The sequence below is a fragment of the Lepisosteus oculatus genome, chromosome 10, assembly GCF_040954835.1.
Source record: "Lepisosteus oculatus isolate fLepOcu1 chromosome 10, fLepOcu1.hap2, whole genome shotgun sequence".
NCBI lineage: Eukaryota > Metazoa > Chordata > Actinopteri > Semionotiformes > Lepisosteidae > Lepisosteus > Lepisosteus oculatus.
Genome location: NC_090705.1, coordinates 12,760,697 through 12,787,091, shown reverse-complemented (window position 1 = coordinate 12,787,091; position 26,395 = coordinate 12,760,697). Strand labels below are relative to the sequence as shown.

At 34.9% G+C, this 26,395-nt stretch overlaps 1 protein-coding gene across 2 annotated transcripts in view; it reads right to left on the bottom strand.

Moving 5' to 3' along the window:
- cdkal1 (CDK5 regulatory subunit associated protein 1-like 1) overlaps positions 1-26,395 on the bottom strand; it is a 417,958-nt gene that overhangs the window by 294,077 nt on the left and 97,486 nt on the right. For both annotated transcript variants that reach the window (XM_015357729.2, XM_015357728.2), the window contains exon 5: positions 9,549-9,645. In XM_015357729.2, coding sequence (XP_015213215.1) covers positions 9,549-9,645 — 97 coding nt within the window. The remainder of the gene's footprint in view (positions 1-9,548; positions 9,646-26,395) is intronic.

Genomic DNA, 26,395 nt, shown 5'->3' with positions numbered 1-26,395 from the left:
GACACTACATGCTGATCAGAGCAACCCTGGATGGGCCACATCAAGATTTTCAATAATCAATCTCATGTCCACTGCAGACACACATTTTTATCACACACCACCCCCACTACCATTCAGCAGTAAGCAAGGTCAGTTGTTTGACATAAAATTCTGCTGTAAGACAACAGACATTCTTTCGATTCTTACACTTGCTTTCTTATACAAAACAAATGCAGGTATGTGGCCTTGTTGGTACCGAGCAGTAAACAGAAGCAAAAGAAAAAAAGAAAAAATCATTTCAGGGGATAAATCTGCAAAAGCTGCAGCTGCTACAGACTATTATAACTATGACTACTACAGCCATAATTATAATAATATAAACCTAAACTGATCCTTTCACTCCCTCACTGATTAGATTGGTATTCGACTGACATGTGATAATCACCTTGCGAAATTTCGAATTTAGTTTTGTCAATGTGTATATATATGTTAGTTGGTATTTTAGTTTCATTCATGAAAGATTCTAAATATTTAAGCAATGTTTGTTGTGTTTGAGCTACTGTGACACCAATATTAAGAATTCAAAGTTTCTTTTCATTTATCTTTTTCTCTCTTCTCCTGCTTTCTTTCTTTTTTCATAGTTTTTCTCATAGTTTTTTTGGTTCAGGCTGAACCGTGTAGTTAAACAAACACAGGTTTTATCCATTGTGGAAACAAAAGGCCTTTGAAGCAAACATCACATGGACGTGGTCAAGTACAGGCAAGTATATACCTGGTTATAAGGTTCCATTCCCTTTTAATGTTTGTTCAGTTTGTGTGGAGGTCTGAGGGGGTAGCAAGATTTACCCATCATTATTTCTGTTATATTTCTTCAGGTTGTTAGGCACAAAGTGAATCAGCTGAAATTACCAAGGCTGGTGTGATAGTGTAACATGGTGTCAAACAGGAGAAGGCATCAGAGATGCAGAAGGTATCTGCGTAACCAGGCCTTCAGGATATGTCAGGGTCACATAACAACAATCACCTCCAATGACTTCAGCTAACACTGAGTTTGACTGAAGAGAGGTAAGCTATTCCACCAGATGTCCTGACATTGCCAAGAATACGTCAATGCTAGAAGAGTGCAAGGAAGTTACTAAAGACAGTTACTAAATATATTGCTCGCTTGTGAGAATCTGGCTCCCTCGCAACCCTTAAATTAAAGAAAAAGTTAGGAATAGTTATGGATGGATAATAGCATCTGTTTAAAATTTGGAGAACTTGTACTTAATATCTAATAGACAGGATTCTATTACTAAAATAATTGTAGAACATTATCATCTCATTCAATCCTCTCATAGTGCACTTCACAGTACAACATAAAAGTTTGCACTGTATTAATTATCCCCTTTCAGTTCAAATGAAGAATATGTAGCATATCAAAGTTAAGAAAATTTGCCAAAATGTGGTAATGTAGATTTCTGGCCCCAAAACAAAGACTCATAGAAAAGAAGGGAAGTGCTTTGAACTAACCTGTTATATTGGTTAAGGAACAATAAAATAATGTAATCCAGTGTTATATAGTTTATTTTTGTTTATACATTTTACTTGCATTCCATCTTACTCCCACTAAACTAGTATCCTTTTTAATAGTCTACATTCCGTCAGAAAGCTGCATGCTGCTTTAGGTATCTCAATAAACTAAGACAAAAGTTCCATGAGAATATCTGTATAAGGCCATGTTTGGCTCTTTTACAAAGAGAATTCAAAAGAGGACAATACACTGTACAGGACAGAGGTTTGTATGGTAAGTGAGTTACCACAATACCAAGAAAGCAGATAAAATAGCAATCATATATCAAAACTTCCTCCACACAAGAAAAGGCATAGCGCACAAATACAAGCAAGACATATTAATGTCTTAGCTTATGCGGCATGAACATCAATCTAGACACAGAAAACCTGTGAGTTTGGAAAAAAGGGAAAAGCATTGATGTGAAGATGCTAAACAGCCGAAAACAAGACCCTGATTTTTCAAAGAACCTTTTCAAATTACTTAATATCTAAATGTCACTAAATCTCAAGGATGTAGCATATTTTTCAGATTTTTTAAAACAAAATGTTATGTACAAGTAGTGGATCTCTCTTGCGTGTTCTTAAAAGTAAGTTACTCGGTCATGCTGTGTGTGCCAATTTATTCTGGATCATACAAAGTGCACTTCAGGTAAAAGTGTAGTAACTGTGTGACTGTATTATTGTACTACTTGTTTATATATTCAGTCTGTCAATAATGTAACTAATTACAATTTTGTTTTGGCTGGAAATGCACAGTACACTCTACTTTGGAAAGTCATACTATATTTAGAGAACACAATGGAGTTGAATTCCACAACTCTAGCATGTACTGTACCATGGGAAGCAGCAATGTGAAACAACTGCTGTTTTTTACTTGTTCTATTAATCAACTAAAAACACTAGTGAAAATAGTGAAAGCTTTTATTTAGTTGTACTTTCTTCTTACAACAGAGGAGCATGCTCATAGGTCCTGACTGGTTTGAAGACTGTGTTTATACTATAATTAAACACAAATGATGGTAAAACCATTACTCTATTTTGTTTGGAACTTTTGTCATACTGTGAGAATGGTCATGTCTGAAAGTTATGATTCCCTTGCAGTTTTCTTTCATTGGACCTCAACGCTTACAGTTCATTCATTAATGTATTTTAAAATATTTTAATGCTTCACATATTTTAAGCATGTCTCACTTCAATATAAACCATAAAAATCCCTGTTCATTCACATATACATGAACTGTATAAATAATTGCATATAAGTATATACATGTAACATAAGAAATTGATATTTAAGGACATAAATATTTTCCTTTTTTCTGTGTATTATACACAACCCATAATGTCTTCCTGGACCTTAATAATCTTTCTCAACTCATTTTCTGTTCTTTGCAAAAAATGTGCCTTTTTTAAAATCTGGAACAAACACAATAAATATAATATATAACAGCAATATACACAAACAGGAAAACCTCATGTCAAAATAATATAACACTTATCAGGGGATCAGTGGTACTTTGCTGTCCCTCTCTTCTATGTGTGGTCCTCCTATGTCAGTGACATTATCCACATTCTACAATTAATGAACACCACATGGTTTCAGTTTTCCTTACCACACACTGTAGTTAAGTTAGCATCCTGTCCTGCATGCTGTTTGTGTGTTAGGAATCTGCCATGGAATAGGATGATAATGTCACATACATTATTTTCAGTAGTTTGAGGCCTTTTGCAGGCCCTCTGAACTGCAGGTAAGATCAGTTTGTCACTCATAAGCATACCTCCTCTAATCATCCTGCATTTTTACATGGCAACTGTCCAAATTCATTTAGATAAGATTGAGATTACAATTTCAAATGAACACTTAAAACATATACAGTATGGATAGTTAAAATTTCAAGTTTCAGCTCAAAAACAACAATTGCTAGTTCATGTATTCTTAAGACAAGAAGTTAAAGAGCATAAAAACAGTTTTGAAAGATTTGGCTTTGGCTGGCCTGCAATTTTAACAGAATCAAATTTAAGTGATCATGCTGAGGCTTTTGAACAAGTAATGCCTTGGGATGAAGTACAAAATACTCAGTACCAGTGTGTTTTAACAACCTACTGTTTATAGTGGACAGAAATTGCAGTCCCATTAGAGACAAAATTGATTTTATTTCAGAACACAGCCTGCATAGAATAATAGGCAGGAGAGCCTCCACCCAGCACACACAGGTCTTTGGGGTTTAGCTGCATGATGTCAACAGTGGAAGTATACTTTTGTGCTATAAAGAAGCTGTGGGCAGAAGGCTGATTCCTGCTGGTCCAGCTATTTAACTCTGGGGGGGCAGAACACAACTAACATATATTTCCTTCAATAGATCAGACTTAACAGTCTCTTTTGCCCAGTCCAGAGATCAAAGATCAATTGAAACGTATCCTAACTTGCATATGAGCCAAATCATACCTAATTTTCCTGATGTTTACTGCAAAATTTCTTCCCCCCCCTCTGAGCAATCTCAGCTGCACAAATACTAGGCACACATTAGCACTTTACTATATTTGTACTGCCCATATATTCTCCAAAGCTTATATCTCTTATGCTCTGCTGTCAAATTTATCCTGCAACCCTTCACCAGAGGCAAGTTCAAGTGAAAAGAGAAGCCAACCATCATTTACACAACCTTGCTATTCTGTCTTAAGTAACTTTCTCCTGGCTATATGTGAAGGATTGCTACTTCATTTCATTTCAGTTTATTATAATGGTGGGACACATCATTTAATACCGCCTGATTGTCCCTTCTACTCCTGTGAAGTGCAATTTAGAGGAATGTCTCTGAGTTTATTTTCTTAATGTTGGGGATTTTGGATGTAATTATTAGTTTCTTTCGCTAATAGAGCAAATTTGCATTGGGCTTGCATGATCTGTAATGACAATATATATTGTAGTTCATTTAAAATTGTACTTATTCCTATAAACATATTCCTTTTTTAAAGGACAAATGTAGACTATTTGAGTTCACCTTACAGCAATAAATATTTCTGCACTAAACAATTTAGAAACTAAAAAAATGAAGAAGAGCAAAAGGACATGCCATGATCGGTTACAAATTATTTAGAAAGATACATGTTCAATCATTCTTTTAAAAAAATACACTTTAAATATAAATGAGTAAGAATGCATGTCCTGTGTGGAAGAATTAAAACTGAAATTGACAGTACTTTCAAGGGCCCATGTCTGTGTGCATGTATTAATGGTGTGTCAATCTGCTGCCAATCCATACTGCCACAAATGAGGCACTACTCTCAGAAGCCACAGACAGCAGGACAAAGTCAGCATGAAGCCACTGCCATTTGGAATTTTCAGTGTTCCTAAAGCTAACCTGCTGGGGAGAGAGATGAGCATCCAGTGCTCTGTACTTTCTATCATCCCTGTAATCCAACAGCTTTTGAATCAATAAGGTTTTCAGGGAAGTTATACTTAACTATCTACAGACCACCTTTTAGCTTAATTTAAAAGCAAGCAAAGGAGCCTGCTGGGCAACATTTCTTTCAGCCTGAACATTAGCTTACTCACCCTTAGCCTTAGCCAATATGAGACTTTTTGAGCATATAAGCACTGGTAAAAGTGAGAAGCACTAAGCTTTTTTAGCTCTAGAATTACATCAGAAAAATCCAGGGAGCTCACTTACTTTAAATTGAACCAAAAAAATTAGAGGCTTTGACTGTACTATGTTCTGAATAGCTCAATTGGTTGACATGCTTGCAAAAGGAAATGAAAGAATAGCATCCTTGCCAAAGTTTTAATATTTCTAGACAATATTATTCTTTGATGCTGTACATTTTTAGCAAATTTGTAATTTCTGTGTAGACTGTATTGGGAAACCAGAATTAATATCACCTACCTGGACAAGAATGTTTGGTTCATTTTGGGTTTACATGTAACAGACACCCTAATGAGCCATCACAGGTTTCTGATACTTTGGACACAACGTCATTATAAGAAAATAAATATGAACTTGTGAATTTACTATCACATACTGGACAGGTTAATTACATTTCTTCAGGATAACTTCATAGAAGCCTGGAGTTTGTAAATCATGTAATGGAGAAGTCTTCTATGTACAGTATGGTACAAATAAAATAAAGTGAGTGCCAAATGAAAATGCATTAAAGACATACGTTTTAAAGGTTTATAAATGCACTGTGGTAACAGAACTAATGGATTTTTTTAAACAAATTTTGGGGATAATTTACAAAGGGATACATCTATAATGCTATAATGTTAAATGTTTTAAGTTTTATTTTTAGAATTAGTATGCAGCCGGACATGTACACCCAAACCACATATTAACCAAAGTAAATTTTTGTGACTGACGAGTCATGGTGAGAAAAATACATCTTTTTATCTTTTTATAGTTAAATCAAGAAAAAAATCTATTAAAATTGGATCTACTTTAATGTGATAGTTCATAGTCGATGTATACTATACATGTACATTATACTGATTTAACCAATTTACAATTGTCCTCCCTCTCAGTCTAAAATGTTTTAAAATTATTGAAAATGATTTGCATTGTGAAAGGCCAAAGACTGCACCAGTAACAAAGGATCTCCAGAATGTGCTGCCAGTCAGCAACAGCACTCTTAAGGAGAGATTCCGAGATAAAGAATACAGAACATGCACAAAACAGACTGCACATGCTGTTTTGTCTTGCATGTAAGGACAATATTTTGGACAGTAACAGCCAGCACAGTCTTATTAAACTAGGGATTGCCACCATTTTTGCAAGGACCTTGCTATATTTGAAGTAGTTGCCCATGGAATGTTCCATACGTTTTTAAAATCCTGGGAAGTATATGGAATTTACTGTTCTAATTTTATTTTTTAATTCAAGGTTTCCAGCTAATAAAGTGAGTGAATGTATATTTGGGAAAATGTAATTTTTTTAAGGAAGCCAGTTACCTAGTGTAACCTTTTCAGTTAGTTAAATCTAAAGTGTAACATTTACAGTAATAGTGTATTTTGCCACAAGTCAGATGTATATCTTAACAAAAAAGATATCTAATCAAAAACATGCTTACCATGCATCTAATGTTGTCTAACGTTACCGGCCTAACAATTATTATGTTTCCAGGTCTGAAACATTTACATATAGAGACTAATGTTGAAGAGCACTAATGATAAAAAACAAATCAAGCACCTCCCTAGGAGATATGTAACACACAAATGAGATGCACTAAATGATTCTAAAGTTGCTGCTTCTCAGCTAAAACAAAAGAATAATGAAGCCACGTGGTTTTTATAATTTCACTTGTGGAAAAGATCAGGTGTCTCTGTGTCTCAGACGTAGGGGAGCACAAAGAAATGCAAAAAAGCAAACCCTATGAAATCTTTTTAGCTTTCTATTTTCATGTATTGCTGATATATATAACTATATACTTTACAATACAAAAGCTATTGCATAAGTAAAACAATAGATACAGTATAATGTGATATATATATATACAGAAGCTATAAATTATGTTTTCCACATCATAAAACAACTGAAATGCTGCAAAGAAGAGCACACAAAAAAGGTTAATAAAAGAAGATTTGGTCAAGGAAGATGTTCAAGCCTATTTTTATAAGAGATTAAACAAATAGGGGATATATATTCATAGAGTTAAATGTCAATTTCACATACAAATCATCCCAATGCTTACATAGCCTGTAATATGTTTATATAGTTCATGTATGTACAAATGAAGAAGAGATATGATATGCACTAGTTACACTAATGTGAATGAAACTTAGAATATTCCATGTAAACATCCAATAAATGAATGAAGACCAAGTAAACACTGAGTTAATGTGAAAACTGTATGCACCCAAAAATGAACATTCTCTTTTAAAGATGTTCTACAATGTTTTGAAATGCAAGTAGTCGTGATCTTTTTTTCTGAAAGAGCAAGTATTACTAAATGATAGTACAGAAATAAAGCCATCATAAATATTTATTAATTTTAACAATGACTTTCGCTGCTTTGTGCACCAGGAGGGGAATGTGTCTCGTAGAACAAGAAGATTGCCTGGTCCTCTCACTCCATCATGCTATCGTACATTAATGGGATGGTATTACAAAATGCACTCTGCTCTCTATGCTATACACAGTCCACAAACAGCATGATATTGCTCCATATATATATATAATATGCATCTTCCTGTCAATCTCTAATAACAATCTGTTTTGTTTTAATTCCCTTTGTTAAGTTTGAAATCTGTGAAAATCAGCAGATTTGATTTCTCCTGCACTAAAACAATACATATAATTTTATGTAGTGAAAAAATTGTTCATCTGTTTTGATGGGTGAATTCAATCCATTTGTATTCCAAGACAAAATGTTAGAATCTATCAATTACAGACAATGAACAGTAGTGAAGCAAAGCCTGTCCACAGGAAACAAAGCACATGGAAATGTAAACAGATTAGCCAGAACTAGAAGAAAAAGAAGTAAACATTTTCCATCATTAATATTGAACATACAAATGGTTCTAAATTTTTTCTAGTGGAAGACGGAAGAGGGTCGCACAGTGGCGCAGTGGTTGGCATTTCTACCTCAAAGCTCTGGGTCCCTGAGTTCAGTTCTGGTCCAGGGGTGCTGCATGGTCAAATTTGCATGGAGCTTGCATGTTCTCTCCCATATTCACCTATGTCCCTTTCAGTATGTCTTTCTCCCACAGTTCAAAGACATACTGGTAGGTTAACTGATCTTTCGGAATGCTGGGTCTGGTGTGAACATGTGCGTGTCTGTGTCTGCCCTGTGATAGACTGGCGCCCCACCCAAGGTATAGCCCGCCTTCTCCCCATTATTTGCTGGGATAGGCTCTGGTCCCCCAATGTCCTTGAGTTGAATGAAGTGGTTAGAAATTGGATAGATGGAAGAGAGAAGGGATAAATGATATATAACTGAACTATTGAACTGTAACTGTGGGCTCACGATGTTTGAACAATAAGTACAGGTCAGATCTAATGACCATGAACAAACAATAGACAAGAGCTGGGAGCATGGAAGGCTCCGTGACAGTCAAAACGACTGTACAAAATTGATAAAATATCAGCTTCCAAGGTTGCAAACCAAGATGTAAAACACACCCACAAATAAAAATAAAGTGCACAGGGTTCCATTGTAATAACAGTACACAATACAGAGTCACCCCAAAGAAATAAATCACCCTCTCAGAAAGAAAAGATGAGCATACAACATGTAGTGAAAAAACTATTTTAAAAGATCTAAGCATACACTGGACAACAATACAGTGCACAGTAAGAAAATAAATGTTGGCACAGCCAGAAAAATAGCAGAGGGGGAGATCCAACTCCAGTATCTAAGAATAAAGTATCTGGAGCAGTATATTAAGTATGCACTCCTTCTCTGCAGCTCCAAGACTAATCTGTCTACTGCTGTGTCAAACAACTTGGAAGTGCTAGTGGGAATAACTTTCATCTAAACCAGAGAAAGTAGATCTGCGCCACATTTCTGAAATGCATCTATGGCAGATAACAAGGACCCCAAACCAGTCTAACCTCTGGTCTTCCGACATGTCATGGTATGTTCATAGGGCTCAGAGAAATTCTGTAACCATTATGAAAATGAAGGTTACAATATTGCCCATCTTCACAAAATAATTTGTCAATGACCAGTTAAATTTTTATCAAGTGTAAATAAAAGCATTTTATTTTAAAATCCTTTGAATTACATTAGAATTTCAGTCAGACTCAGTAAATTTCTTGTAGAACACTTTTCCCCCTGATCACTGCTGCAAATTGAAAAATGGGCGTTGTGTCTACATTCTAATTCAAGATACTTTTGCTTGGACCAGTTATGATTCATTGGGTGAGACATATGAAAGTACTATAGCAGATCCATTTGGGGCTTGTCCATGTAGATTTCAAAGTCAGAGGAAACATCTCTAATCCAGATTTTCCAACGAAAGTGTAAAAGGTACACTAGTGGAAATAAGACTTACAAAACCATGATGAGGAAAATGAACTTACCCCAATAACACTCAGGCCTTTGAGGTATTCCATTCTGGGCTGAGCCTGAGGAACGCATCCTGCAACCACCACCTTTTTATTTTGTTCTTTAGCTTTCCTAAGAACAAATTTGAAAAAAAAAGATTGTATTAATACTGTTTACATTCCAGTATCAATTTTCAGCATACACAATTACCAGAGTTCTTGAACTTCCCATAAGGTCTTGAGACTACAGGCCTCAAGGAAATGTTATGTAAAAAAAATCCATTCACACATTTTCTAAAGCACTTTATGCCATACAGGGTATACAAACAGTAAAAGGAGGGGCTACAAGGATATATAATTTCTTTATGACTTTAAAATGTACTGTAGGATTTTACATTATCTTCCATTCCTCCCTGTCTTGATATTTATAGTAATCGTTTATTTAATCGTTGAAGTCACTTGAAAACAGATTCTCATTTACTATGATGACCTGACCAAGATGGTTATATCAGTGTTACCAATAAGACAAAGAAAAGATAAATCAATTAAAAATAACAGAGCAATCGGAGCACTTAGACGTAATACTGCTAATCTGCATGCATGTGTCAGGCAGAAAAGATCTAATCATAGAACTGAAAACACCCTCAGGTACATAGGACATTTTAAGCTGTACATTGGCGGCAACAAATTGAAATGATATAGCATTCTAATTACGTAGTTGCTCTTGCGAGAAACAGCTCCATAAAGTTACAACTTTAACTATAGTATGATACACAAAAATACAATTGTTGTTAAGATAGGATGGGAAAACGTTCCCAATAAAGATATGTTAATTAATTTAAAACATTGAAACATTTGACTAGTATTGAAAGACAGTGAATTACAGAATAAAGGGCAGGATGATGAGTGAGATAGCAGACATTATAGAGATAGAGATAACTATTATGTCAGAACAGTCAAGTTCCCGAAGAGCAGTTCAGAGGTCATGTGAACACAACACATGGTACTTAAGTGTTCACAGAACCTAGAACATCATTCCAAAGAGCTGCTTAAAGAATGAGAGCAGACACCTAGGACAAAGTAAAAATCTACCTCACCAAAATTGCTTTTCTGCATCTAAGGTTAAGGAATGGAAGTAAAATGGAAACAAGATCCTCTCTGGTGAAAACATTACATCAGGAAGGTTGTGTGAGAAGAATTGTGTAAGTGTTTTCAAAAAACACTTTGCCTTATAGCAGCCTTTCAGACAACAGGCAGTTTCATCATATAGTAGGTAGATTTTATGCCCTTTTTTTTTCAATTTTTCCCCCCAAAAAATTAAGAGAGTTACTAAATGTTACAGAAAAGGCAAGCATTCATAGCAGACATATGTAAGACTTTTCTGGAATGTTTCTCTGGTAAAAGGTCTGCTCCATGCCAGGAATGAATACAACGCACCACTTTCCAGAGAAGAATCCCAACAGAATCTAGACTGGCTCTCTAACTTTCTACAAACGAGTGCAACAACTGTAAATGTGCACCCATTTCCCAGTCTTTAAGCAGTGTTAACTTCTATTAAACTTAATAAGATTGTCATACATTTTCTTCAGTGGATGAAATAGCTTTTCAGGCTCTGCAATCCATAAATGCAATAAAAGGGAATGAGGGACCGAAACATTTAGCCTTTCAGGGTTTTTTTATGAAAAGGATGTTGAGAGACAAAACATTGAAAGGGGAAGATGTAGTCCTATGATTTTTTATTTTTAAAAATGCATAATTCAATGTGAAATAACAAAAGGAGAAGAAAAGCTTTCATCCAAGGAAAATATGCACGCTTCTAACAAGTGTCACTTCTGGAATCTGTCTTTATTAAAATCATCTCCCCATTTTAAAGCTTTCTTCTTTTAATGAAATCAACCCTGCCTTGAACCTTCTTTTTCTGAATTGAAGCTCCGTACATTTTATAAAAAGAAATACAATTTTTTTCATTCCATAAATTAATTTTCCGGGCAGAAGACTGAATAGCAATTTAATTAGGCAGAAGGCATTGTGCATGCATTTTATTTCCTTTTTTTAAAGAATGGTGTTTAGAATAAATAAAGCCACACAAAATGAAGGGCTTTTAAATCACATCAACACAAATCCTCAGGATGATCAGCTATGCCACATTAGACCAAAGAAATATCAGCTGAGGAAATTAAGTAGAAAAAAGCTTTTCTTTTTCCTTAACTTAATGAGATTCTAGCTTTTCCATTTTTACCCAAGACTAGGAAGTCATGCAGCCTCACTGCAAGTGAATGCAGTTCGAAAGTGTCTCAAACCATATTTATTTTTTACAAATCGCTTGATCTGATTTCTTATCTGTTATTACTATTTCAGAGTATTGCGGATTAGCTTTGCAAGTCTCATGTGACAAACATTAGAAAAATTGTTGGATAGCACTAAAATTATAAGCATCTTTTTTATTAAATAAAACATTATTGGTTTGGCCTTTTACTTGTTTCTTTTTACTTTGCAGTTTCTGTTGCATTGCTTTAAATCTGAAATGATTTAAACCAACTTGAAGTAATTGTTTTCACTTAATTTCTATGAATTTTCTGAGCTTCTGATTTTTTTAATCAACCAACATATTACAGTATTATGCATGTGAGTCCCTAAATACATATATGCGACAGATAAGCTACATATCTGGACAGTCAAACAAGCAGATGGAAACAAGCACTGATAGAAATAACCTATACTATACAAGCACACTGCATACACATATAAAGAAAAAAACAGTGATTTCTGCATTTATTATTGATCTAAATTAATACAAAAGTATTTTAAAACTGCGATATGAGAGAAGGTTAACGGGACTGTTTAGTTTTGCACCAGGATATTTCATTCCACTGTATACTTGTATATGACTGAAATGACAGATAAACATGAACTTGAACTTGAAAGTGCCTAACACACATTTCGTTACACAACATGAAAAAGCTTCCGTTGTAATAACCTGTCTGAGCTTATCCTAATAACTATGTAGTGTAGTACTATGTTCTTCCAATTTAGTAAATCCATTTAGAAAAGCAATACAAGAACATGCAGTAATTTTGTGCATTTTTGTTATTTATTACTTTAACAAAAATGTCCACATCCTGCCAAGTCAAAGCCCAGGGCAATAGAGTGGAGATAATAGTGAACACATGGCATACGGGCTTACATTATCTATCTCGGCAATCAGTGCTTCTGGACTGCATGCAAGTATCCCTTCTTTAATGTCTATAATATATACAGTATAAATTTAATTTGCATATCAAACGAAAGACCATAGACCACAAACTACTACCAAACTGGATGATTTAAAAATAATTAATGCCAGTAAGTAGTGATCATTTTCATAGCAAACTCGCCCATTTAATAACAGAAATCTAGCATAAACAAGATGAGCTGATGATGTCAACAGCTTTGGCAGTAGAAACACAAGAAAGAGGCATCATGTAAGTGATCTCATAATTTAACTTTAATGATTTAACTGTGAAATTAGACTACTTACACCAGAAATATATTATCAATAGTCTGTTCTTTTATTCAAACACTTTTCATTCATTGTAAATACCTGGGTATGTTACTGGATCTCATACTGCAGAGGAAAAAACTTTTCACAACACCAGATGTTAGCTTTATCAAATCTCTTTTGATAAGCAGGATACTTTTCCTATTAGTCAGCTGACTAAACCACATACTGGCATCTCATCCTGTCTCACATGTATCAGGTTATTGAGGGTGAGATCATACCCAGATATAACTGAATAATCATGACACTTTTAATCCTTTCTATATGCATCATATTCTTATGAGCAGTCATGCATGCTCTGCAGAATATTTGTGCTACCTATTATCCTTTTCAAAGCTAAAATTATACAATGAATCAGTACTAACATGAAATATCATTTTATCCTTAATTCAGCCTTGAGATCAACATATTTGTGAACTTTTAGTAGTTACTACTCTCATCATACATACTGTATAATGAACACTGCTGCATTAATAGTTTGGATTTTACATTTATCTACAGTCATTTAAAACATCAAGCATAATCAAGCCATTTAGATTCATTTTCTAAAACAGTGATGTCTGTTAATGAAAGAAGGAGTAGATCTTTTCATAACAGTTTAAATACCTAAATGAAAACCTTGAGCTTTCCTGTGTGACATGATTGTCTTTGTTAAAGTCATGCTAAGAATATAATAATAACAATAATTACACTTATACAGTGCTTTTCCGGACACTCCAATCAAAGTGCTTTACAGGTAATGGGGACTCCCCTCCACCATCACCAATATGCAGCATCCATCTTAATAATGCAACAGTAGCCATAGTGTGCCAGACACCAGCTATCAGTGGGGAGGAGTACAGAGTGATGAAACCAATTCATAGTGAGGTAAAGGCCAATGGGAATTTGGCCAGGATGCCGGGGTTACACCCCTACTCTTTTAGAGAAATACCATGGGATTTTTAATGACCACAGAGAGTCAAGACCTACATCTCATCCGAAAGACGGCACCTTTTTACAATATAGTGTCCCCATCACCCACATAGGCCTGCTTAGCTTCAGTGGGTTACCAGTTGTGAGCTTCAGGGGGATATGGGTGCTGGCGGATAGAAAGAATAAGAACATATAAGAAATATAAGAACATAAATATAAGAAAAAAATATATTAATAAAAATATAAGAAAATATTTCTAACACCTGAAGAGGGCTCGACTGCCGAAATATTGTGTTTTCTTTCTTTATTCTCTTTTGAGCGTGGAATAAACCTATTACTTGTTCATTTGCAGCCTACGCATACTGACGCAGCTACCCACCTAAATATAAGAACTATTAGTTATTCTTCTAAATAAAAATACTAGCATGCCCTTTTTGTACTAAAAGACCCACTCAGTGAGAAAAGTTAAAATAGCATAAACCTTTAATTATCCAAACTAAAATATTAAGTACTCCATTAAGGTTGATTGAGAACATGAAGAGAATATTTACACAGATAATAGTGGGTGTCTGGAATAAGTACCCTGTTGAAGCTGATTCCCTTAAATCACAAAGGATTTGTGAGATCCCAAGTTACACTTGTCGTAAGATACGCAACAACTTGTGAAAGTCCATTATAAGCACAATATAGAATAATTTATGTTCTTTAACTTTAGAAAATAAATTCCATCTTACTAATGACTTAAATCTAGACACATAATCCAATTACAAATAGCTTATCAAAACAACATCACTCACTTCTATCAAAGATCCCACTCAAATTCTATCTACACAGCTTTAAGCACTGAGCGGTGGTTTTGCAAGCTCTCTATAGGAACACCAAGCCAAAACAGTTGATAACACCTCTATCTTTTCTATGTATGATAAAATGTGTTTTTACACTTTATAGAGAAATTTATCAGAGGAAGAACACCATGGTTCACGGCTCCACACACCATGTCTGAGATTCAATCAGAAGAAATATTCTGTAGCCTTCCATCTCTGCATGCTTGCTTTTGAGGGCACACATATTCCATTCCTAAAGAATCTAGTTTTCTGTTGTCTCAGTGCTGCAGTTCAACTGAGATGCTCTACCTGACAAATAAGGGATGTTGAGAAACCAATGAGGCACAAAACGACATCTAGTATAACTACAAACACATAAAAACATAAGCTACAGTAGGTGCTTAAAAGAAGGAAAAGTGGCATAGCATGTATTTTAAAAAATCAGAGATACTTAGCTGTAGTGTATATAGTAAGAGATACCTGTAGAGATACTACAAGAAACAGCTCTACTTTGCCCACATAACCTCTATAACAGACCATTTTATATTGGGTACTCAAAATCAAAGTTGTTTCAAGAAATGCGGATGCTCTGTTAAAGAAGGTAGCAAGGTTTCTTCTTACAATAAGTTCATTACTTTTATCTTTGAACTCATTTAGAAGGACATTAAAACCACTAAGAAGAAGCTATGAGGTTTGAAATCACGGTCCCTATTGCAATTACAGTACATACAGTTCCTAAATTTCTTTGAAAATTATAGAATATGATTAAATACAATACACAGCTAGGGATGCAAACAGCACCTTTGAACTTATAAACTCATAGGAAGGAAAACATGTTTTTGTTGGACAGAAATAGAAAACAATAAAAGCTGCATTAATATGTATTGGAAGGGAGGGATTACTTTCATTACTGTCAAGATCAGTTTTCATGACTAGAGTGTCTTTAAGCAAGGTAATTATGAATTCCAGTGCCTGTGATACAGATCTTAAGACTTGTATTTGCAGAAAATGTTGTTTACACTACTAAATAGATTAAGCGTTTCAAATTATTGGGGATTTATCCAAGTTAAGCTTTGCTGTTCCTTGGGGTATAAAGCTAGTAAAAACATAGCTACTCGGTACCATTGCTCTCACTTATTTTTTATACCCTGTACTTTTAATGGTGCTAAGTCATACAAAACAAACCACAATATAATTAGAAACTGGCACCTCTTAGCATTATATTTCACTTAATGAGAGGTTCTTATCCTGTCATATAGCCTAAACCTCTCCAGAATAAGATTATACATTGATACCACCTTTAAAAAACAATCAAAATAAAGTATTAGACATCTTTTCATTATTAAAGCCTATTTTGGCTAGGTATCATAAACTATATATTTTTTTCTGTGCACATATCATCTAGGACTAGGTCAAGTTAGGTAAGAAAAACAGAATTTGTGATTATGAGGAAGAAAACACGTTGTATAACTGACTAAGAAACAAATGACCCCACTCTCCCCTGCACATAAGCTGGCTTTGAACCACAGTTCATGCATAATACAGCATGTGTTGTTTCCTCTAGCCCTTCAATACCTAGAGTACTATATTTCTGCTGAAATCTTTTTTTTTTCAAGTCAAATGTTGTTTAAAAATTAGTAATTGTTGTGTTGGGGGAATTCATACTGAAATATTTACACTCCAGTCTTGGCAAACATTAATTTGAAAATTAACATAAAAGATAAATATTCTCAGTTGATTAGTTTTCCAAAACAATTATATCACTGTGAGAATGTCAAAAGTTTCTGTGACAATTATATATTCCAGCAACAATAAAAAGAGCTCTGTATTCCCAAAAGGTATGTTGTCGTGTTTCTATATACTGTATAACATCTCTGCAGTAGCTTCTATAAATTCATGCTACTCCATAAGTGCATACAAAATCCTCATAAATACAGGGTATTTCACTCAGGGATTGCTATAGATCTACATTCATCAAGCAGATTAGCTCCCATCTTGGAAACCATCCCTTTCTGCTGTAATTATTTTTTTTCTGTGTCTAGACCTTAATATTTACAGATTTCAATAGAAATAATAGAAGTGTCATAAGAAATGTTAAAGTACTTGCTGGGGCAAGATCATGTACAGCTGACTTGTTATACAACCTATTTATCACTAACCCACTATACTGTACTGAAAACTACACTGTAGGAAGTCAAAATCAGCAATGCAAAAAAAACTGACCCTGAGCTCAGGTTCGGTTTTTGTAGCTGTTTTGTGTGTGAGAGCAACAATTATCACACAAAGCATAAAAATCCATGTCTCATCTTGAGAAAGTAATTCTGGAGATTCCCAAAGCTGCTCATCCTTATTTTACTACTCAATAGACATAGAACTGTTGGGAATTTGTATTGCATACTAAAAATAATGTTGTTTGTTAAGATTGTATTTATATCATTTGATGCAAAAAATATAAATCCAAAAAAATTGGTTCCTGGTCATTTATTTGCTTAGTTACCACACTTGACATTACTTCGTGGGACAAAGGATAGAGGATAAAGTGTCCAGTAGCACATTATTTTGGCTACCACAGCTAGAAGAAGAGTTCTCAGTGACTCTGAGAGAGGGGTGATTGTTGGGGCAAATTTGGTAGGAGCTCAACATGCTAATGTTTCATGAGGAACAGCGGTTAAGGTGGCATGGTGGAAATCTGAGAGAAAGACAATTGACTAGAGGCAACAGTAGATGAAAGTGCACACTCCTCAACTGTGATGTTCATGGTTCACGTCCACTCAAACCCTTAAAGCGCAATGTAAATGCTCAATAAAATAAAGCCATTCTGAATAATCACGTCCATCCTATGGTGAAGCATCTGTATCCGATGGGAGATTAATCTTCCAGGATGACAATGCCCCCATCCACAGGGAATGTGTGGTCACCGAATGGTTTGATGTGCATGAAAATCATATAACCATATGCCATGGTCATCCCAGTCACCAGATTTCAACTCAATTTGACATTTATGGGAGATTCTGGAGTGATGCCTGAGATACCAGATTTTACTGCTATAAGCAAAACACCTAATGATGGAATTTCTCGTTGAAGAGTGGTGCTGCATCCCTCCAGCAGAGTCCTAGACATTTGTAGAATTCATTGTGCACTGTAGCTGTTCTGGCTGGTAGCAGTGGCAAAACGTCCTATTAACACACTTTATGTTGATTGTTTCTTTATTTTGCAGTTACATGTACCTTTATCTATAAAACCTCTTAGGCCACCATAGTTGTAAAATAAATTGGAATAAATTCGAAATAAGGGTAGAAATGAAAGCAAATTAAAAGTAAATTACATTCAAAGTGTCTTCATAAACACTTTTAAAGTTTTATACAAAACCTGTGATAAACTATCAAGGAAAACATACAACATTTAAAAGAAAGACACCTATTTAAAGGTGACTGCATTTTCTAAGTTAAGTAAGAGGTAAACTACTAACTTTACATTGATCAGTTAGTTACTTAAAGGCTAAGAAAACAAGTTTACACTTAAGAAAACTGAAAAAGGTTTTTAAAATATAATAGAGGAAATCTTATGATTTTTATAAGAGATTTTAAGTCACTTATTTCTGAATAAACCAGTGTAACTTATTAAAAGCTTGATTTGCAGATTTTTTATAAGCCAAATATATACAAGTACTAAGAAAAAAACACTTAAATTTAAAAAATACTTGTACTTCAAGTGGCTAAGGGTTGCATTAAGCAAAAGCAGATTATTAAAAAGAAGCAGAAGACAAAGATGCACTATTGCCAGTTCAGTAAAGTTCAAAAACTCACAATGTAATCAGACTCATGTGCCTTTTGGTCAAGAAAAAATGTGGTGTTTTGTTACACGCTATAGCTAGACCTATCACGGTATTCCACATAGTATGTACACTCAGTAACAAAAGGTATTAAAACAATTACAACAAATAAAAGGTATATGTCGATTACAGTACATTGCAGGATTATGCCTATTGCAAGACCCCTTCAACGTAAGACCTGATTTCATAAGACATTCGTGTTTCAGACAACAGATGACAAATTATGGAAAGGGCATGCATTACTTCATTTGAAACCTTTCGCAATTAAGTTCTTCTCTTCAGACAATGAAACAAGATTTCCAGGTAGAATGTCAGCAATAATAAGGAAAAAAAAGCCTGCAATATTTAAAAACAATTCAAATGCTGGAGAGGCAACAAAGACCTTCAGAACGGCATTGTAGATTTTTTGATGATTAAATAATTTAAAATCAAAATATATACACAAGATGCCTTCTTAATTCAACTGAGACCATGCTGAAATTTAAAGATCAAATAGACATATTCCTTCTAAACTTTCAAACATAATTAGTAGGTCCTTTTGAAATTAACGCAATCAGTTTTTTTGTTTAAACTCATTTTCAAAAGGAGTAGTTAAAATAAATAATTTCACACATGTGAGAATGTATATTAACACGTAGACACCAATACATTTCTTGTTTACATTAGTCCAGTTTTAACAAACTTAACATGTGATAGATGGTAACGTACACCTATTCAGATTCAAACATGCCAAGGTCTGTTTAGGCTTAAGGCAAGTGTTCTACTTGATATCATGTAACTTTTCCAGAAGAAATTTCATCACTCAGGGCATCACCATTATGTGCTTCCACAGATTCCACAAATCTGCAAGATAGATTTAATTCCAAACAGAAAATTAGGCATGACTGATTCCATAATTGTTGATAAATTACATATGAAATGAGACCTGACTATTTTGTAAAAGGAAAGTTGATCATAGTGTTTCTAAGGAGTGTAGTTATGTACTGTATATGTTCAGGTGGGTAGCTGCGTCAGCATGCGAAGGCTGCAAAGGAACAAGTAATAGGTTTATTCCATGCTGAAAAAAAGAAGAAAGAGAACACAACGTTGCTCTCTTTCTTCTTTTTTTATGCATGGAATAAACCTATTACTTGTTCCTTTACTGTATATGTTTACACATAGAAATATGTACAGTTTTAAGAGGAAGCTAAATTTCACTGCATAAATTAATCAGGTCACACATGAGGTTTAAATGACTAAATGAGAAATGATTGTTTCAATCAGTTAAATCCTTTTAATTGTGTACAATATATAAAACTATAAATTTCTATGCACACATACAGCTGGGATTGTTTAGCTTCATTACACCTCACTGACCCCTGCCAAGCAGCAGGGGCAGTGTGAGCTGCCGGGACACCTGGAAACATCCCGGTGGGCGGGAGGCCATGGCCACTTGACAGCTGTACTCCATGGTTTTTGTGGCCGCCAGCAATCATCTCCCACTTTATTCCTGCCCCCCCCCCGAAGTCCATCACAGCAGCCTCTGTAAATTGACAGCAACACTGTGCAATCAACATGCCCCTTTCCCTAGAGACCCCACCTCCAGTGAAAGTGAGACCAATTCAGCAAAGGCTGGATTACACTTTTACTCCTGCAGGCATTCTATGTGCCTTTTTCATACCCAACTCCATGCACAGACAGACCGTTGAATAATCAAGAAACACGTGGAAAATACAAGCGAGCGGCATGTCTTTTCTAATAACCATAGCTTAGAGCACTGCTGCTCCAAATTGCCTCCGGCCATATATTAACAGTTACGGAACACCTGTGACTAGTTAATTTAAAAACTTTGTTTTTGTTGTCCCTTTTAATTAAACAGCAAATGTGTGGAGCAAATTTGCACATTTAATGCAAATGTGCAGTTAAATCTATCAGTTGTTTCCATGTTCAATCTTTGTATATTACCTGGTAATTAGAGTAATTAAAGTATGTATCACTTCTATGAATAATGAAAGCTAATTTTTCAACAATATGGAGATTTTAATGTGCTGTATTTTCTGCCTTTGTTTTACTACTCAAAGGGACTCGCAGTTTCATTATTCACTTTACTAACTTGCACTACTCAGTATCATATTTTCTATAGACTTCTAAAACATGCTACTTAATACACATAGTTTAATAAAAAATAATAAAATAAATAACCTTGTTCCATGTAAAGGTGCCAACAATAGACTGCATATAAGAATTATTGCAATCTTATGTGGTGTAATTTAAATGTAAATTATCATACATCATTAGAAATAAAACTGATTAAGGTAAACTCATTATATAACATTATGAACAACTGCTTAGATTGTAGGTACTGTATAATACAAAGCCTATAAAAAAAGGAACAAGAACACGTTTCTAGACTAAAGAAAGGGCATGAAATTGTTAAATGCACCACACTGTATCACTTTAAAAAAAATCAAAGGAAAGGAGCAATGCTCCCCAAACATCCTGTGTATGTTTTGGCTCCCTAGGCATACATTTGCAGCAGTGCTGTAAGTTTTACCCAGGGCTGGTCTCAGAGACCCAGTTTCCCCTATGCCGAGCAGATGTCAGGTGTGATCACGTGGAGTTCTCCTGAACCTTGCTTCGCCCTCCAGGGCTAAACATTTTGGCAAAACCTGCTTAAAAAAATTCTAAAATGCAAATAGCATATGATGAAGCTGTGGAACTTGAATAAGTTCAGATAATTCACCTTCACTAGGCCCTGCAGTGACCAGATGAAACTGCAGGAAGCCATTCAGGAAAACAGCCATAGAATAAACAGCCTACTGAAAAAAATGATAGAAACAAATACCCTGATTGACATTATAACTTACAGTACATGTTTCAGTGTAAAACAATCGGCATCCATACTGTAAAGCAAACTGACATTTTTTTATTTCATTTTTCACATTGCCTCAAAGTCAGCCATTCAAAATCTGTGCAACTGTACTCTGTATCCCTTCTTCATATTACTCTTATCTCACTATGTCGGTTTCTCCGGATCCTATCACCTGCATTCACTTCGAGGAAGCTTAGTGATAACCTGATACCTCTCTTTCCTATACTTAGCACATCTCTTCTCTGACATGATGCTCCAAACAACTAGATGGAATCTACTTGTACTATCACTGGCAAACCCGCATCTCCAAATACTCTAAAATTGCCTCTCCCAAGCAGTACTGGAATTGCTACAAGCCCATGTACATTCTATAATCAATTGTCTTATTTTGTTGTGCTTACTGTATTATGCGCCGTTATGCTGAATTATAATATTACTCTACACTGCGGTGTTCTATGGGGTGTTATTTTTGGCCAGTTGGGTAATCACAAGGAGGAAGGCATAAGCTAAAAAAATCTATATTATAAAGAGATGCTACAACAAATAGCTCATTCCATGTTCTAGCAAAAGTCCTTGATGTTCTTATCAAATTATTTTACATAAAACACTATTTTACTTAAAGTCACTTTATAAGAATTGAGTGGTCAGCCAGACTGATTCCATAACAAGTATGTAGCAGTAGCTCCTTACAAGACCTTTCCCATTAAAGTTTCTTCAAACGTTTCTTTCCGAAAATTGTATGACTAATTAATTCAATTGTAAAAGTACATTTAAAATCACAAAATACTAAAACAGCATCAAAAGAGTAAGATGAATTAAAATATATACTAAAATATAATCCACTGAAATTATTTATTATGCTTAGCTAATAAACATTCCAGGAAGATACTGTAGTCAATATTCAACACAGAATTCAAAACCATTCCAGGGATGTAGCATCCTCAAAACTTTGAAAACACATGAAAATTCCATCCAATAATATGAATTACACATTGTCATGGTTTCAAAAATGTTTCAACAACAAGAAAAATTAGGCAAATCATTTTTTTAAATTCTATATAATGGCAGTTTTTTTCCAAAACTGACCTCTAATTTGAATTTGTAAAGGTGGTCTAAAATAAATGAGTAGCTATTGTAAACTTAATTTAACTCCATTAGTTATTTTGGAACTATTGTTGTAGCATTAGACCCCTTTTCCTCTTGAAAAGCATGAGTGGATTTTACCCAGGAAATTCTGTCCATTAAGTAACTTATGAAAATAATTATAACAAATAATCTTAGGTTATATATGAAAGAAGATCACCCCTTAAAATAATAATCATAGAATACGATAATGAAAATGATCCCATTAGGCTATTTTATCAGCAATAATTTTAAAAGCACTATGCTTTATGTCATTCATTTCACAAGGCATAAACATATGCGGTAATAAATGTTTTACCCTGAAGGTATCTCTAAGTCAGTGTACTGCCATACATCACCCTTCGCAAACCTCAGTTTGTGACAGATCCTGAATGAGGTGAACCCTACCTGCAGGCCTAATTAATTCCAACAGTAGTCAGAGCACTGCTTTTCAAATTAGATGTTCCCAAGGTGATTTCATCAGGACTTAGCTTACTAGATATTGGATGTTACACATTTACAGCCTGAATTTGATTTCCTAAGAGGTGTCGATATATCCAACAATCTACTCTAGGTTTAACAGAAAAAAAGAGACAATTCTAAGGCTTTATGCCATACATTTAGATACTCATCTCAATTTAAATATTTATAAAGCACTTCAGATTGTGTTATTTTGGGATTCTGGTAATATTTGATCAAGTTTGGTATTTTTAAGCATAATCTCCTATTTCCCAGGTAACTATTGCGTGCCCTTGGAAAGCTATCTGATTGCTCACTGCTAAAAATGAGATACAGATGTAGGATATATGGGAAATATCGGTTTATATTAGTGTTGGCACCCTGTACCATTAAAAAGTGAGGATTCAGTAAATAAAGGAGTAATTATAAAATAATTATGGAGTGATAAACATTGTGTCAATATTAATGCCCACAGTTATATGTAATTTATACTTATAACAACTCTAAATGTTGTTCTTAAATTACGTAAGTTAAAAAGGATGTATTTTAAATTTGAGATGGTCACTTGTGAGTTATAGCACACATAGGCAGCATACTGTCAGTCTAACTATCCATCTATTTTCTAACTGCTTTATCCAATACAGGGTCGCAGGGGAACTGGAGTCGATTCAGGCAAGCAATGGGCACAAGCCAAGATACACCCCTGACAGGGCACACAGTGACAGACACAGATATGCACATGTTCACTCCAGGGCCAGTATTCCCAGAATCCAATTAATCTCCCAGTATGTCTATGGACTGAGGGGGGGAAACCGGAGCACCTGGAGGAAACCCACGATAACACAGGGACAACAAACATAGCAGGTCCAGAACTGAACCCATGGTCACAGCATTGTGAGGCAGCAATTCTAACCACTGCGCCCCTGTGGCTCCCGTTCTGACCATCAATATCCCCAATTCTGCTCTTGCATCATGTGAGAGTTTAACAATAGTCTGATTTTGCTCATTCTAGTAAGCAAATGTCACCTTCAAGCAGCTGCACCAAGCAGGGCTTTCCGCTCTACTGAGGCACATCTTTTAGTAGTACCTACTTCTAGACACCAGCATCTCAGGGTGCACACTTTCAGCCATCTTGCTCCACGACTCCGGAGCTCACTCCCTGCCAACCTGAGAACTGTAAACTCTCTTACAGTTTTTAAATCTAGACTCCAGCCATATCTGTCCAGTCAGTCTTTTAATTAGCGTCTGCCTTGTCTCGCCTTTTCATGTTTTTTCTTTTTTTTATCTCTGTCCTTATTTCATTATTTCTGTTTAATGTTATTGTTATTTTGATTTTATTTGTTTTTGTTTTCACCCTGTACAGAGTGCCCTAAACATAGTTGGTATATACGGGCCCTGAAAGAAATCCTTGTTATTTTGAAAAACAGATGTAAAAGAAGATATTAAAGTAGTGTTATGCCATTGTATGTTTAAACACGCGAAGTGCTAGAGTAGCCTCCAAGGACACCACTTGTGGAGCAGCAGTATATTAGCCGCAACACAGTAAGATGCCGGACTGCACCCTTAAGTGAAGTGATTCCTTCAGAAAAACAAAATAAATGACATTCCTATTCCAACCTGCAGGTACAGTCAAGCTAAATATCAGCTTTGGCTATTGCAATTTCACTTAGCTACTAAATCAGCTTTCATTCACATTTCTTGTTAATTGAAAGCCCTTACTTCAAACATCTCTATATCATCTAGCACCAGATATCTTTCATTGCCAACTGGGTTTGAGCTTCACTTTCTAAGGCTTTATAGAAAAGCAGTTATACCTTTCGTGTTACAGAATTTGGTACCCAAATGTATACAAACTGACTCTGAAGTGAAATAAAAAGTCTGCTTCCTTTTCATTAAATGCTAGATAAACTTGACTTATAATATTTTTTCCATTGTTCACATCTAGGCAAAGTTAATAAATAATCAAACAAAATATCTTAAAATTCATAAATCTTCTGGGATCATTAACATACTGTAAGTAATTCAGCCCAGTCTAGAGACCTGAGCTATTACTACAATACTAAGCTACTACTTGGAATATCATTAAAAGCTGAAGAAACATATGGCAACTTTTGCAAGCAGGGCTGAGGATTCCAGTCTTCAATTTTTAATTAATGCATATATTATACAAACACTGATCAAATCTTGGCTTAGTAGAGAACTGTGCCACAAAATTCTGCAGAAAGATAGTACTTAACTTATTTTACAGGCAATAATGATGGATGGGGGCATTTTGCAGAAAAATGGCAAAAGTATAGATTTATTGCCAATTAAAAAGAAAAGGGTCATAACAAATGAAAGTTGTTTGATTCTTCACACATCATGACTTCATAGCCAGAAGGGTGTTTTACCTACAGAAGGTTCAGGAAAAAGATTCAGTAACATTAAATTCAATATTAAAGGTGAAGATAGCTGAAAGCCATTGTTAAACAAAGATATTGAGAGCTACTGTTAGAATTGGTGGGTTCCATATACAGTCCCATGAAATTAAGGAATTTACAGCACAGTTGTAATATTGTCTGTTAAAATTAACATCAATATATGTGGATGGCACTTTTATCCAAAGTGATATACAGTGGGGAATTGTACTGTAACAATTCGAGTGAAGTACCTCGCTCGAGGGTACAACAGCAGGACTCCTCCTGGGATTTGAACCCACAACCTTCCCAGTTATGAGTCTAGTACCCTAACCACTGCTCCAAACTACTGCAAACATTCTGTATACTTTATAGCTGCAAAAACACAGAGCTGTATTAATGAAACAATAGGTTTCCCTTAAACACACTGCTACTCTGGGGAGGATTAGGGACTGTAATTGTCTGAAGTTTATAAAAAAAAGATTATTGAGATTTAAGACATATTCTCTGTAAAAATAATGAGTTATAAATATGATATGGCCAAATGCTTAATTCAGATACTGTACTTTGCAAAATAACCTGCCAAATCTCAAATTGTCTGACTTCGGTAAGAAAATTCTTATATAAAACGTTCAATTCTGCATAGGTACATCCCAAAATTTCCACAACCATTTGGGAATAATAATATAAATAATAAATTAAGATAGCAACTGTTAAGCACGACTAACTGTCAGCTGCCAGTGTAAGAGCTTATATACAATATTTGAATAACTGCAGATGCAATTCCTCATTATGTGTTGCAATGATGTTATCAACATCTTCATTCACAACAGGAAAAAACTAAATTAGGTCACTGAAGCCATACTCAAAGTGGAAAGCACTGTGACGTATCTTTTTTTAATTGCTTACTTTTTTACTGCTTAAGTTCAGTATAATGCAGTGATATAGA